Source organism: Antennarius striatus, chromosome 13 (assembly GCF_040054535.1).
Source record: "Antennarius striatus isolate MH-2024 chromosome 13, ASM4005453v1, whole genome shotgun sequence".
Classification (NCBI taxonomy): Eukaryota; Metazoa; Chordata; class Actinopteri; order Lophiiformes; family Antennariidae; genus Antennarius; species Antennarius striatus.
Window position 1 is genome coordinate 14,691,547 of NC_090788.1, and position 14,647 is coordinate 14,706,193.

General features: G+C 41.0%; 1 protein-coding gene across 2 annotated transcripts in view; it reads right to left on the reverse strand.

The window, feature by feature from the left end:
• The window catches only part of cpeb4b (cytoplasmic polyadenylation element binding protein 4b), a 31,024-nt gene extending 16,676 nt beyond the window's left edge, over positions 1-14,348 (reverse strand). The window contains exons 1-4 of one of the 2 annotated variants that reach the window (XM_068330797.1): positions 14,273-14,348; positions 13,924-13,998; positions 11,898-13,126; positions 1,982-2,072 (exon numbers count right to left, since the gene is read on the reverse strand). In XM_068330797.1, coding sequence (XP_068186898.1) covers positions 1,982-2,072; positions 11,898-13,079 — 1,273 coding nt within the window. In that variant the 5' untranslated portion in view covers positions 13,080-13,126; positions 13,924-13,998; positions 14,273-14,348. Of the gene's footprint in view, positions 1-1,981; positions 2,073-11,897; positions 13,127-13,923 lie in introns of both variants that reach the window. The other variant, XM_068330798.1, reaches the window with a different exon arrangement.
• Between the last annotated feature and the right edge of the window lie 299 nt (positions 14,349-14,647).

A 14,647-nucleotide genomic window follows, 5' to 3' on the forward strand; every position in this document is an offset into this window, starting at 1 on the left:
CAGCATTTCTGGGTCGGCATTGACCAGCGTTGTCAAACACCATTCAGCCAATAACAGTTGCTGGCTCATCTCTATTAATCAATGATAGTTAGTGTCCAGTTCCCAACGGTGAATCCTTTTTTCAGCTAATTGTGTTGTGTAATACCAGTGCATGAACTATACACTCACAGATCTGTTTATTCACCAAATAAAACTAGTACGCATTTGTAGTTCAGCCCATGTTGTCCAACCTATTTATACAGCCGGGGTGAGGCCAAAATTCATATATAAATAAGTACAATTTAACATTACAGAACAAACAACTGCACATCCTGAGACAGACAGCTCTCACATTATAACCTTAATAAGGGAGGGTTTATTGGAGGATGTCGATATTAGACAGCAATTATATCAACCTCAAACTAGCAGGTGGATATAATCACATAGTAATCATCAAATTCGTAGGGAGCAAGTAAAACTAGAACCAATGCAGTCACAGACTGCAACATCCCGTGACACCCCTAAATTCACAATATTACCCTGACCTACTTGCATAGGTCAAATATCAAAGCTAGTGCTCTGACCTACTGTCATTGATCAAAGCACTAGCTTTGATCTATGGTCTTACTCACAGTGGCCTTCTCCCTCGGATTTCTATTTTATCTGGTTCTGGAGCGTACAAGAGTTTAAATTTGACCTCCACGTAGTTTTCTCAAGGTCATCACCTCATTTTCATCCTCTTTGCCGCCCGAGTAATGTGCTTTTTGTTTCATCTTGTTATCTGCAAACGGTTGCGAAGATATTTGGTGGACTAATGAATAGACGAACAAACACACGAACATTGACAATTACAATACATCACCGCTTTGAAGCGGGGTGTAACCAGGAATAGAGGTGTACAACAGACCGATGTTTCTGGGCAGGTGCAAACATGGAGTTATGGTCTCCAACAGTCGGCACAAGTTTATTATACAGTATTACTTTTTTGTCTTCATCATTCTGACTGCTCCTATAGCCAAATTAAACACAGTCTTCATAAACTTTTACTAACCATTTAACTAACTAGCTTTTTTTCTGGCTTTTAATATTGTTGGAAGCATTTCAACTAAGGTAGGTTCATTTTTTAAATCTATAGTTTATAAACATCCTAATTTGTAAAAGTTAATGGATTTTATCATGATAGATAAACAACCACTATAAATAGAAATTTAAATTTGTTTAGGAAAAGCAAATTGTGATTCAATGTTTTTCATCTTGGTTGCAGCTGGGATAATCAGAAACTAACAACAGCACACTACTTTGTTTCAGATCAGAAGGAGGCCTTACATTGCTCTCAAAAGTCATTAAATTAAACCAAATACAAAGCCCAAGCCACCACAGATTTTCTCTGAATCTCCAATGGCAGACTACCATAGCCTAGATAATTATTGGGAAAATACTGCTCTTTTATCATTTTTCATCAAAAAACAAAAAAGTGACATGATGTCTCATTGTCTGACCTGCAAAGGAAGCGAAACTTCTCTGTTGTGAAGTGAGGTTTCATATTGTGAATAAGTGTGATTGTGAGAGCAGCTAGAAGCTCTTCAAGGGTAACGCTTGGCCAATCAGACAGAACTCAGCAACACACTCATTATTGCCACATATGTTTGATTTCATTTAAAAAAGGTAGAATGGTGCAACCTTTCATTTTATATGTTGCAATGACATTGCATTGTGGAGGTTTTGGTGTAACTTGGATATGTAATACAGTATCTACTGTATTTCAACTAAGTGAGTTGACAAGTATTGTGCTCAAACCTAACATAACTAAACACATTGGTGCACAGCCCTTTATGTATAATTCTAGAGATGTCACATCTAAGCATGAACTTGTTGGGTGCTCCTGGCATTTGAATTTGGTAACAGTATTATCACTTTGAGTGAGTGTACAATTAAAGTACAGTAGTAGTAAAAGTATTGCGAGTTGTCAACTAAGTCTGTTTTTTAATGTTCACATCGTCACCTTTCAGAGTGTCTTGCTCAGCCCTCATGATGTCAATCAGGGAGCTCTCCAGCGTGTTCATGTTGAAGCTGTCAAATGTCCTGGTACGATCCTGAAGAGAGAAGACAATGGGATAAACACCATTTAATTTCCTTTATTCAAGAGGAAGATACAATGACCAGCAGGACAGTTGTACTACACTTTTTTTTATTGTATTGCCCTAATTTATCCACAGTCGAGAGAAATGAATTGCATGACAATCTCTATTTTAAGATTCTGACATAGACAAAATATGAAACTTAGGAAGGAGAACTGCAATCTTCAGTGATTCAGCTGCATATTCAGCAAAATAAAAAGACCCTTGTATTTTGTACATCTCACATGTAGGTTTTCTATCCAACAAACTGAATTTCAAATGCATGAGAGCGAGATGGAGTTGAGTCACACAAGAACCTGTTGACCGAACCTCATTTCTTCTGCATGGTTTTCCAGTCACTTAATTCTGAGCATGCCTACGCCGTTGTGAGTTTAACACAGGAAGGTTTACTGACTAACTAAGCTGTAAATTCAGATTCATTGACGCAGCATAAATGGAAGTTAGAGGAGTCTTTACAGGACGCTTTGTCATCTACAACAAGGGCATCCTCAGCATACCAACCATACTGGAAATATTTGTGTCCACATACTATCCAGTGTCAGCACACACCCCATACAACATGTACACAAAATATGTACAAACACACACACACACAAATTACGCTGATAAGAATTCTGTTTGGACTCCACCTAGCATAACTGACAACGACTTCAACAAACCAATCAAGGCTTTTGATTCCCTTTTCCAAAATAACCATGAATCAGGCCAGCATTGCTGCTGAAGCCGTTAGGAAACTCACTTCCATATTCTTATTTTAAGTCTACAGTTGACGCCAAAGGTCTCATCAGCGCTCAGCATCACACAATTATCCATCTGTCACATTTTTCCAGTCACATGTTGCTCTTTAAAAAAAGATTTTTTCTTCATTTAAGTGCTACTTGTCTCACGCCGCATAAGGCATATGACTCTTCTGGCTAGACATTGTTGTCCTGCACATTAGGATTGATTGGTTCAACTTCAATTAATACTTTTTTGTGCAGCCATGGAAAAAGGCAAAGGTCCATTTAATATTTACATTTCATCAATCTTACAAACAAAAATCATTGTCAAACAAAAAATCAGAAAATCAGGGATGTAGCTCAGTGGTCATATGCATGCTTCACATGTATGCTACCTCTAGTTCAATCCCTGGCATTGGCAGCCCTACAGGGGCACAAGCCTGTGTCAACTGTAGGCCAGTCCCAAGGCTGGATAAGTGAGGAAGGTTGTAGCAGGAAGGGCATCCAGCATAAAAAAAACTTTGCCAAACAAATATGAGCATTCATCTAAAATGCAGAAAGGATGACATGCTGTGGCAACACCTAAAGGGACAAGCCAAAAGGAAGCTAAGGTTTTTTTTATCATCAAAAAATAATCTAAGATGGTCATGAGTACATTTTTAATACTGTAATGGTCCCTGTGGGAAAACGATTTTTTTCACTCTTATATACATACATAAATTCCACACATATGTCGTAACACGCACGCGCGCAGACACTCACACACACACACACACACACACACACACACACACACACACACACACACACACACACACACACACACAATAAAGTTAACATATAAATATGTGAGGGGTTAAACCAAGTCTACACATAAAATATCCTTTTTATCCTCACATAAAATAATTCAGGCTTGTAGATGTAGTTTTATGTCAAATTCAGTTCTGCCTTAACATGAGTAATAATGGACAGACTTTGCATAACAGGAATTACCCAACATGTCTGTTAGCCTGGAAGAAAGCTGTTTGTATTGTGAGTCTAGCAATTATTCCATTCACTACTTTGTCTTTTAAACAAATACAACTATGCCTAACCCCTCTAGTATGTATTCATTATCCAGTTACCATGTCAAACTAAAGGTCAATGTCTGTGGAGAACTGTCAGAAAATAAAACCACCTCAGCAAAAGCTCAAAGCGTGATTATTACACCATGATCTTGGTGTCGAAGAGTTCATACAAGCAGCCCTGCATTTGTGAACCATATGACTAAGGGTCAGCTGGGCGGGCAACTCACTTTTTCATCTACTGTCTGGGGCCTCCAAGAGTTCCAAAAAGTCAATAGCTACTTTTACTATCTGATCAGGCAAAGAGAGTGGTTGGATGTCTGCCATGCTGGCTGGAGAAATGGCCAAACTTTCCAGCTACAGCCAAAATCTCTAACCAGCTTTCTGGCTAGTGTGGATTTCTCAAGAACTGAAGCTAAAATAGACCACACAGCAAGAACACACCCAGTGTTCTCTCAAAACAAATATCAATACTGGGACATAGGTCAGACTATCTTGACTATTTTCTCATATCCCCCCTGATGTCTTAGGTGAACTTGGGTATTGCTTTACGCCAAATAAACCAAATATTTATAGGGAGGGTAAGGCAAAACAAGTGGGAAAAACTGGTTATTGTAGGGTGTAACACCACTTGTGATAGCAGGAAACCAGACAAACGCAGAAAGGTAGCTAAAAAATGCAATATTTCTGGTATCTGCTGTTTTTATAGACATCATGTTTTGTACGCTAAGATTAACTTCCTGCTTTTGCATTTCTAAATTGTAGAAATGTTTTATATTTGGTAGTTATATTTTGTTCTTCTGTAGGATGATCCAAAAATATTGTTTCATGACAAATGAGATTCATTTAACGACCATGATGGACTTTGTCCAAAGGATACAAGGTCTGGATAGTGCTCTGTTGCTGCTAAGCATTGACCGCAAGACGTGTAGACTGAGATTAATCATCAAAACACACATCGTTCTCTTTCAACTGGCCAGCAAGGTACTCATCTCTGACAGATTGCAGGGTTTGCACGAATACACAGTCATGGTCGCCTGTCACAAGCTCACATCAAAGATTTTCAAACACTACCAACAAGCAAGACACACAAATTGTACAGTCCAGTCAGCAACATGCACAGTATTTCTGTGACAGCTCACCAAAGGCCACTGGTATAAACTCGGATGACAAGGCCTGACATATACTCTTAAAAGGCAATCGTGCTGTGTGCTGTAAAAATGCAAAATACAAAATGATAATAAAGCTACAAGGAACAAAGGGCTTCAATCTACCGGTCAATAAAATAGCATGGCAGACTGATTTTCACTGAACAACATGGCTTCCACCACATCTTGTTGCTATTTTTGAATATTTGACCCTGAATCAACAAATGTGAGCTGAGCTGATCTACGTATAATAGGATTATGCCAGTAGTGAGTGCATCATCAAATTTGAACTCATCAAAGACAGCATGTGCACAGTGGATCAGAGAACACACATAAAACAGGATGCTTGCTGCGTTAGAGGCATGCAACTCTGAATTAGGCTCATTAGACAACATTAGCATGGCCTGTAGGTTTATTCACCATCATGTTCTGAAGCGGGCGGAACGGTGGCGCAGTGGGTAGAGCCGTCGCCTCACAACACGGCGGGTCCGGGTTTGAGACCCGCTCTGTGTGGAGTTCACATGCTCTCCCTGTGTCTGCGTGGGTTGTATCCGGGTTCTCCGGCTTCCTCCCACCTCCAAAAGAATACGCTTCAGGTTGATTTGGCCAGTCCCAAATTGCCTGTAGGAGTGAGTGAGTGTGTGCGTGTTTGTATGTCTTTGTGTGTGGCTCCGCGGTGCACTGGCGTCATGCCCGGAGTGTCCCCCGCCTCAATCCCTATGCCGGCTGGGATAGGCTCCAGCTCCCCGTGACCCGCTGCGGCGATACATGAAAATGAATGAATGAAGATTCTGAAGCATTTAGTATACATTCATGAATTGATTTCCTCTCACAAGACCTTGGTAATGAATACACAGCAGTGAAATCACACTATACATAAAAATAACTACCTCGTCTGTAGTAAGTGAATGACAGAAGCTACTAAGCTAATGCTATTTAAACCTCCTGGAATTTTTTAAGACAAAAAAGTATTATTAAGTACACATTTTACATTAAAAAATTGCGACAAAATGGACCTGAACGTTTGCAACAGCCTCTCAGTTCTAAATAGGCTGTAATATAAAGAACCATTAGGCAAATAGGCTAACCTCCTTCTGTCTTTTATGACATAAATGTGTGTAATAAATGATTAAATACAGCATGCTGAGTGTGATTAATTTAAAGATTAATCTTCTGTGTCACCTGCCCATGAATGACAAATGGTTGAGGAGTGAAAACGGGAAGAGTAGACCATGGTGAATGTATGTAATGTCTGTGTGAGATTTAATTCTAGCTTACATTTATTGGTGGGGGGGACGTTCAGTATGTTCCCTTATATTTGTTCCTCACATACGTGAGACAACAGGCATGGAGAGGAAGCCCAAATCAAAGAAGGGAAGGGGGAAATGACAGCTGAAAGAAAGAGGATGATGGAAAGAGCAAAGGGGAGCAGTGAGGTAATGCAAAGCAAAAGGAGAAGAAAGGTGGTCAGGAAAAGGAAGCAGGTTGAGGTTCTGATGATTGTGGTTATGCTTCTTCCTGGTCAATGTATTTCAAAGACCAGCTATGATATTAAATACCCCCAACTGTCCAAAACAACTTATTACCCTGCACTGGCTGATTTGCTGAATGGTGTGTGTGTGTGTGTGTGTGTGTGTGTGTGTGTGTGTGTGTGTGTGTGTGTGTGCGTGCGTGCGTGCGTGCGTATCTGGGGTATAACACAAATGAGATGAGAGTTCCTGTAGTATTTGCACTACTTTGGTGGATTAGACTGAACAAACTCCTTTAATGTAGGCAATGAGTTTGTCTAAATACAAGATGACATTTCCACATACATTCTGCTTTGTTTTTTTCCCTTGTTAAGCTTCACGTGAGGATACATAGACCAGGGACTAATTAGGACTATGGACACATGGTTATTGCTTACAAACACACATATTACCTTTCTTCCCGTTTCAGAGCATCTGTCAAGGGTGTGAGAAGGGCACAATGAGGCTGTATAAGCAGCAGAGTTATGCGCTTGCCAGCACAGCTCAGGTCTCTCATTAGTCTAAAGCCACATTTCCACTACGTAGCACCGGCTCTACTTGACTCTGCGTGGTACCGAGAACTGTTCTGTGGCTCGTTTTCCATTACAGGGAAGCAGCTCCTCAGAGTAGATGGACACTGCACAAAAAATACCCTGGTGTAGTGTTCTATGTGACACACACACCTCATGATCCCCTCATTAGCTATAAAAGAAGGGAATGTCTGCACATCCTCAATATAGCAGCTGCTAAAAGAGCTTTGCTGTTTGAGCATCACAGCCAGTGACTTGTGCTTTGTAGTACATTTGGTGCATGCTGAGCCTGACCAATCAGTGGTCTGTAATGTTCCAGATGTAACAAATACCAGGTAGTTTTTACTTGATAGAAATACAAAACAAAAAAAAAGACAATAACAATAATAATAATAAAAATGAACAGAGCTGGTTCGAGGTAGTAAAAATGCAGTTCATGCTAAAAACTTTTTACTTCAAAACGGTTAACTTTTTGTGGCATTTGAGGCGTTTCCCTGTACAACTACAGATTTCAGAGGCCTGAAAACACATGCATTTGTAAATGAGCTCCAGGATGTAATCTTCTCATAGCACGTCTACTGCAATCTTATTCTGAGGTGATTTTGAAAGAGTAAACGGCCAACTAGTGCCCAGACAAAGATAAGAATTTTCAATCAGTTTTGCATGTATTTACCTAAAGCGGATCATTTGGAGAGAAAAAAATTGTGTGAATACAAATTTTATTTTTTTTAAGACTAAAAAAAAGAAGAAAAAAAGGTTTCACTTTTCAACAAAAATTGTTATATAAACAGGGTTAATAAAAGATCTAACTTCTCATCTTCAGAATGACCAGAGGTAATGGCCAAAGCCCTGGATTCTGACACAAAGTGTTTGAAGACCTCCATGCTTGCATATAACATCGATAAAACTGAAAAGAGCAAAGATTGACCCTTCAAAATAAGACATTATCAACAATTTCCCAGTTCTTTATAATAGATGTCTCATACTAAACACAGCTCTGACTATCACTACATGATGAGTTTTTCAACTGACACTTCCCTAAACACTGGTTACACTGATCAGGTGGCCTTTCAAACAAGACACTGAATAGAGGTAGTATGTTTAAGTCAACCAACAGGCCTGCAATATTTGTTTCCCCTTGCAGGCCAGAGGAGTTGGTTTAATAATGTGTCTTCATATAATAGCACTATAAAAGGCTGCAGCGTATCTAAGCTACACAAACAGTGAGGAGGGAGCTGTAACCAACAGTTACCCAAGTCCCTTACCGAGACAATATCCTGTCCTGGCTTACTCCAGGCCCTGCAGTTCACTGGCCAGATATATCAGGCTGACTCTGCCAAGTACACCTGACACAGAAAACTATGACCTTGACCTTTCATAGGTGAGGGATTAGAGAACAAGGAAAAGTTTACTTTCAGTCCTCCCCTCATTGTCCAATGACAGTTAGGTTTGGTTCACTTTACAGTATGTATGATGTGTCAGACCCATGACTGACCAGCAAACCGTCCAGGCTCTACCCTGCGTCTCAGCTGGGATTTGTTCCAGACTCCTGCAATCCTCAAGGATAAGGATGTATAAGTAACGCGTCGATGGACAGAAAGAAAGGAAGAAAAAAAACGACAAGCTAAGGTCCTGCCTGCCCTACTGCTGCAACAGTAACCGGTCCAACCATTTTTCCCTTTGTGTGTCATGGCACTGTACACCTCATTGGATTAAATATCCACTAAATGACATGAATAACTGTGCTCGAATTGCATCCCCACACTTGTACAGACATACACAAAATCGAACATCTCGACTGAAGTTCAATTCAATGTTAGTTAGGTAACGAAGGGATCTTTGCCTCAGCAGTAGACCACTGTATGTGTGTTCCTATCTGCTGAAGAATATCCAACAAAAGTGCAGGTTAGAGAATAACCAAACTTGTTATCCAAAAGAACACAAAGAAATCACCACTGCAATGAACTAAGACCATTCAAGGATTGAGAAACAGGCCTCTGAAGCAAAAGCTACTGAACATTAAACTATTGTGTTAAAATGGAAACTATGTGAGGAAGTTGGAGGAAGCGTAGAGAGAAACACTGTCATAAAAGGTCCTCATGAGGTCTGTGAAGTTAGAGCAGTTGGAGGAGCTACGGTATTTATATTACCAAGCCAGTGGGGTAGCCTTGTCTAAGTCAACATGTGCCATCAGTCATCTGAACAGTGTGTGACCATGACAAACATCATTCTGTTTTTTCAGAGTTTTAGTTAGACTAACTCTTGAGCGAAAGAAAATGAAAAGACAATGACCTAATGACCAACAGATCTTTCAGAATGAGTTACACTGAGGAGGCGTCTGACAAATAAACTTGACACTTTGCTGCCTGTGTAATAATTTAACAGTGGTTTCCATGGTGACAACTTTAACACTGTAATAGGATCCACATTCACACAATGTAATATAAAAAATTTTTAAATTAAATTAAAGATAAACACCATCAAATTACAGTTCGGAAATTCAAAGACATTAAGCTCATAAGCAGGAAACAAACGCCTCTCTTACACCAAATTAATTTCAAAAGCATATGTGGTGAATGCTTCCTAGTAGTCGCATTATGCAATACGAGGCAACATTTACAAGTAAAAACAGCCTGTGAGCAGAAGCAAAAACAGTGTAGATAAGAGTTTAGTAGCTCAAAGTGAGCTAAAAACGGACTCTCCTTGATTTATCTGGCCTTGCGGTATCAAGAGGCCAAGAGTACAAACCTACTTTAGCTGATCTGAGTCAACATAAAGCAGAGCAATATACTGCACAGGTTGTAATGCTAGCTTTAGCTTAACACTGAGACAGAAGGACCTCTCCACTGCAGAAAATGGACAGAATCACTAATCAGATGAAAAGGACTTAGCTAACACAACTAAGTTCCAGTTCCGTCAACACCCTGTTTTTATCTAGGATTGCCACAATTTAAAAAGCTGTATCTTTGAATTTAAATATAAATGCTTTTAAAAGTTGACCTTCACAACAATGTGTTTTCAAAGTATTACCAGATAATAAGTCCTAATGATTTATAGGTCAGATAGGACCCTGACCCTGTGAGTATTACCAGTAATAAGGACTGTTAGCTGATGGTAAATAGCTGCTCAAAGGTAAGCATTACTACTTATTCAGCAAAAAAAAAAAAATACCCCAGACAAGTCAAGACATGTCAGAACAATGTCTGTACTGTTTAGTCTGTGGTTCAATGTGAGTCATTATCTGCACGTGGAGATGAAGAAAAATCTGGTCCAGTCACAATGTTCATGACTTTATAATTACCATCTTGACATAAAAATAATAGGGATGTATTCATCAGTGCAACAGTACATCTAATTACTTTGTGCTGAGCATACCTCATAAACTATACAAATCCAGCTTGAAGAAATACTACACATATACTCACTAAGTAGTTATAAATTAGTTGTGTCCTTTGATACTTAGAATTTTGTACAATGTCTCGTAAATGTGGTTTCCATAGAAACTAGGCTATTCTGAAAGGTAGTCATATTTTCCGTAGCCTATCTCCTAATATCTAGATTCTAGTAGTTAGAATCAAACTGGAATCTTGCATCATCAAACTTTATGTATAAATTAGCCACTTGGTTGTCTGGGAGACATCAGTATATTCCTGTATAAAACATCATCATTAAAATAGCAACAGTGCCACGCAACTGACAGATAACTGAAACAGCAGAGCTGAGCTATAATTCTGATGATACTGAATTATCTTGAACATCTTGTCATTGGGGAATCCACAGATGAAGCAGTTATGACTAACAAGAAGTTAACTGACAGAGGAAAACAAACATAGTTCAAGGTTAGGAGGGCAGATGTCACCCACTGCACTGACAGAAACCTTTCATCAGTTCATCAGACCTACAGCGACCTTCCTCCCTTCACCCTTGCTTCCCTGCAACGCCTGACACAATCATGAGTGAGATCAATAAAACGTACATGTTTCTGTGTTCTTTTTACCTCTGTTAATCAGTCTATCTGAGTCATCTTCATTGTGTGCAGACCCACTATCAAACAGACTGTAAAAAGGATGGCATTTTGAAAATAAATAGCTTGACTACAGCAAAAATACCCTCAGTGATTAAAAACCCTGAAAAAACATTAGATATTAGGCTCCATTCATCAAAAAAAGAGTACCAGTGCCATTTTCTTTCCCTTTTTTTATTGCTTATTCATTGACTTAAATCCCAAATTTTGCCGTATTTTCACTATTATATAGAATTCTCATTATACGTCAGTCTTCCAGTCATTTCCTGTGACTGTTCTCCCCACACTCTCTATGGCTTTACCCATTTCTAACCTCCTCTCACTGACATATTCTTCTCTCCATCCATACATGATGCCACCACCACTCCCCATACCCCCACTCTTCCCTCCGCCTTCCCAGCTTGGTTATGTGGCACACAACACTGCAGTGACACAGACACATTAGTCATCATCAGGGACATACAGCTGTAGAAGTGGGGGAACCCAACGACTTATTTCTAAGGTAGCACATTAAAAAAAGAAAAAATACATCATATAAATTCATACCCTCCCCCATGTCTAAAAATAGCAGCCATACCACAGACTGTAAGAACATTAACACCTAGTATCAATGGCACATTGGCGTTTAATCATAACGACTATAAGCAGCTACTGCAGACAAACTTGACCACACAAAAGGAGGAACACAAAATACATTCAGAATAAAAGTGTTTGAGGTGCTGATATTAATATAATACTATAATTAAAGCTGAAATAAACAACAAGATGATGAAAAACTAAAACTGACCTGGAAGGGAAAGATGTCACTGCGGCCGACTCCGTCATCCATCCAAGACTTGGGGTTAAAGCCTGCAGGGCTATTCCGAGGATATTTCTGGGATGCCACATGGTTGTTTGGGAAGGTCTTTTTCAATGGAGAGATAGAGTTGATGGGTGTCATCCCACCATTCAGACCACGGCGATAATCTCTGCCCTGAGATCCTCCCCAACCACCGCTACCATAGCCTCCTCCAGGACTCCAGGAAGTGGAGGAGCCAGAGGAGGGAGATGGGCTCTGGTAGCTGGCTGGACCCCAGGGGGACGGGGGCTTGTTCAGGCTGTTAGATAAATGCGGCAACTGGCTGAAAGCCGGATTCCTGTGTGGAAAGGGAGGTGGAGGGTGTGGAGAGGCCGGGGAGCGCCGATGTTGCTGGTGCTGGTTGTGGGGGTGTTGGAAATGAGGATGTGGTGGGGGAGCAGGGTGGTGCTGGGACAAGGCTGCTGCTGGTCCAATCTGGGGGGAGAAGTTCCCACCAAAACCTGGACTGACATGGTGAGAGAAGTTCTGGAACAGCAGGGGCCCATTATTGGCGGACGCCGGGTTGAAGAAACTGACGTCCTCATTGATGATGGTTGATGGTGCAGGCGGAATGGCAGCTGACCAGTTGTTGAAGCTAGTAAGTGATGATGAGGTTGTACTGGACTGGACTGGTCCAGTCCCCCCAAGACCAGACGTCTCCTGGTAGTCAAAGGCAGTCAGGACAGGAGACTCCAGACGTAGCTGCTTCTCCTTCCCATTACTTCCTTCGGACACGCCACTGTCCGTCTTGGCTTCCTCTGACCGGGCCTTTTCCAGTTCTGAAATGATCCCACCACCACTTCCACCCTCCTGGTGACTCCCCGGAGATAACTGCTGCTGCTTTTCTTGTGTTTCTTGTATTTCCTGTTGCTGCTGTGCTTTGGGCTTCTCTGGGCCCCCCAGGATTTCGTCTTGCACGCTGTTGTGAGTGGCAGAGCCAGGGAAGAGCCAGGGAGATCCTCCCGTGGTGCCATTCCCTGCAGCTGTGGTGCTGTTTATGAAAGCAGCAGGGCTCTGCGACACATTTTGGTGGTGGTGAGGGGGCTGCAGATGCGGGTGGATTCGGACCGGGAATGCAGATTTGTTGCCAGTGTTGTTTTGAACTAGGACTCCAAACCCGTAATCCCCCATTTGTTTTCTCCCCCCACACACAAATGCTATCCCGTGATCGCTTGGTCCTATTGAGAGAAGAGCACACAGGATGACATGTACTGAGTTAGCAGTCTGTCTCTTTTGTTCCACTATAGATCAAGGGATTTAGATACAACTATGTGATGGCCATACACATTTTCTAATGACAAGAATAATCTTTTTTTCTGTTGTGTGTTTTATTCCTGCAAAGAATTCCTAGGATATAATATAACACTGCCAAGAATCAGCTCATTCTTTCACTTAACAATATACCCATATTAATACGGTCAGTGAAAAGAAAAACAACCAGTTAACGTTACATCTTTAGCTAATTATAACCCTGTGACGCTGTCAGCTTCTAAATCTACAGCTGACCTGCTGACAAGTCACCGATTTAGATATGTCGTGTGGAACCGACGCGTTTTTCATTTTAGAGACGGTTTTATACCGCAAACCAACAGACAGACAAACCATTAATCGTAACATAACCTTAACCTCAACACAGTAACATAATATATCAATGAACTTTGAATATATTGAGAATAAACCGTTCGACCTTGTTTGACAGCTGTCAAGTCTATGGTGTCTGACCTCAAAACTGATCAGACCTTACACAAGTCAAACACTATCGACATTAATGGTTTAATACATATTTCATTATTAAATTTTACATTTGCGGCAACTGTCGACAGTCGATCGGTTTAAGGCAACTGGAAATGTTAGCTGGAGAGCTAACATTTCCATCATTCGCTAACGTTAGCTAGCTAGCTAGCTATTTGAGAGTTAGCACAAATGCTAGCTAGCTGAGCAGCTTCAAAGCAGGCAAAAAAAAAATCCTTTTCACCTTATGATCACCACCTTCGACCTCGGCGATGTCTTTGTCGAGATCCTTCCCTCGGGGCAAGAGCAAGGTAGTGTCCTTGGGAAAAAAAATAGTACGTCAGGCAACGCGTTTGAGAGACGATATGATAGCTGACTCGTACAGTGCAGTCGGTCAGCTTTTTTTTCTCCCTTCTCCTGACGTGTCCTGCCTGCTCAATGACACAGCTCTCGATCTGCTGCCTCTAATCTGGACTGTATAATCAAGCAGCTTTGTTAACAACGTGACAAGTCTATCTAATCGCGGTTCGTTCACAAGCCTGATTCGATCGGTTTCATTGTTTGTCTTATTTACGTATATTTCGTGAACTGACTTTGCTACAGATCCAACCGAGTCCTGTACGCTTCTTGGTTGCCCCTCTCTCGGAACCGACTGTGGCCGAATGACAGCGAGAGATCAGCCGAGACACACTTCCGCCTCTTGCACCACCCTTTTCGCAATAACCACGCCCACTGACAGCCACACCTCGATATGCGATTGGTCAGTTCATCGTCAGCCTCTTCCTATTTCAACGACCATTCACGGTCATGCACCAATAATACAATAATACTATCCATAAGTACTGCCCACTGAGGTCGGTAAAGATGAAAAATTCATCCCAGCAGTCCCTTACACTGTTCAGCCGGCATCAGGTCGTGAGAAAACCGAGATCATCCCTCCCTCCCCGGCTCTCTCATAAAACGGGAAT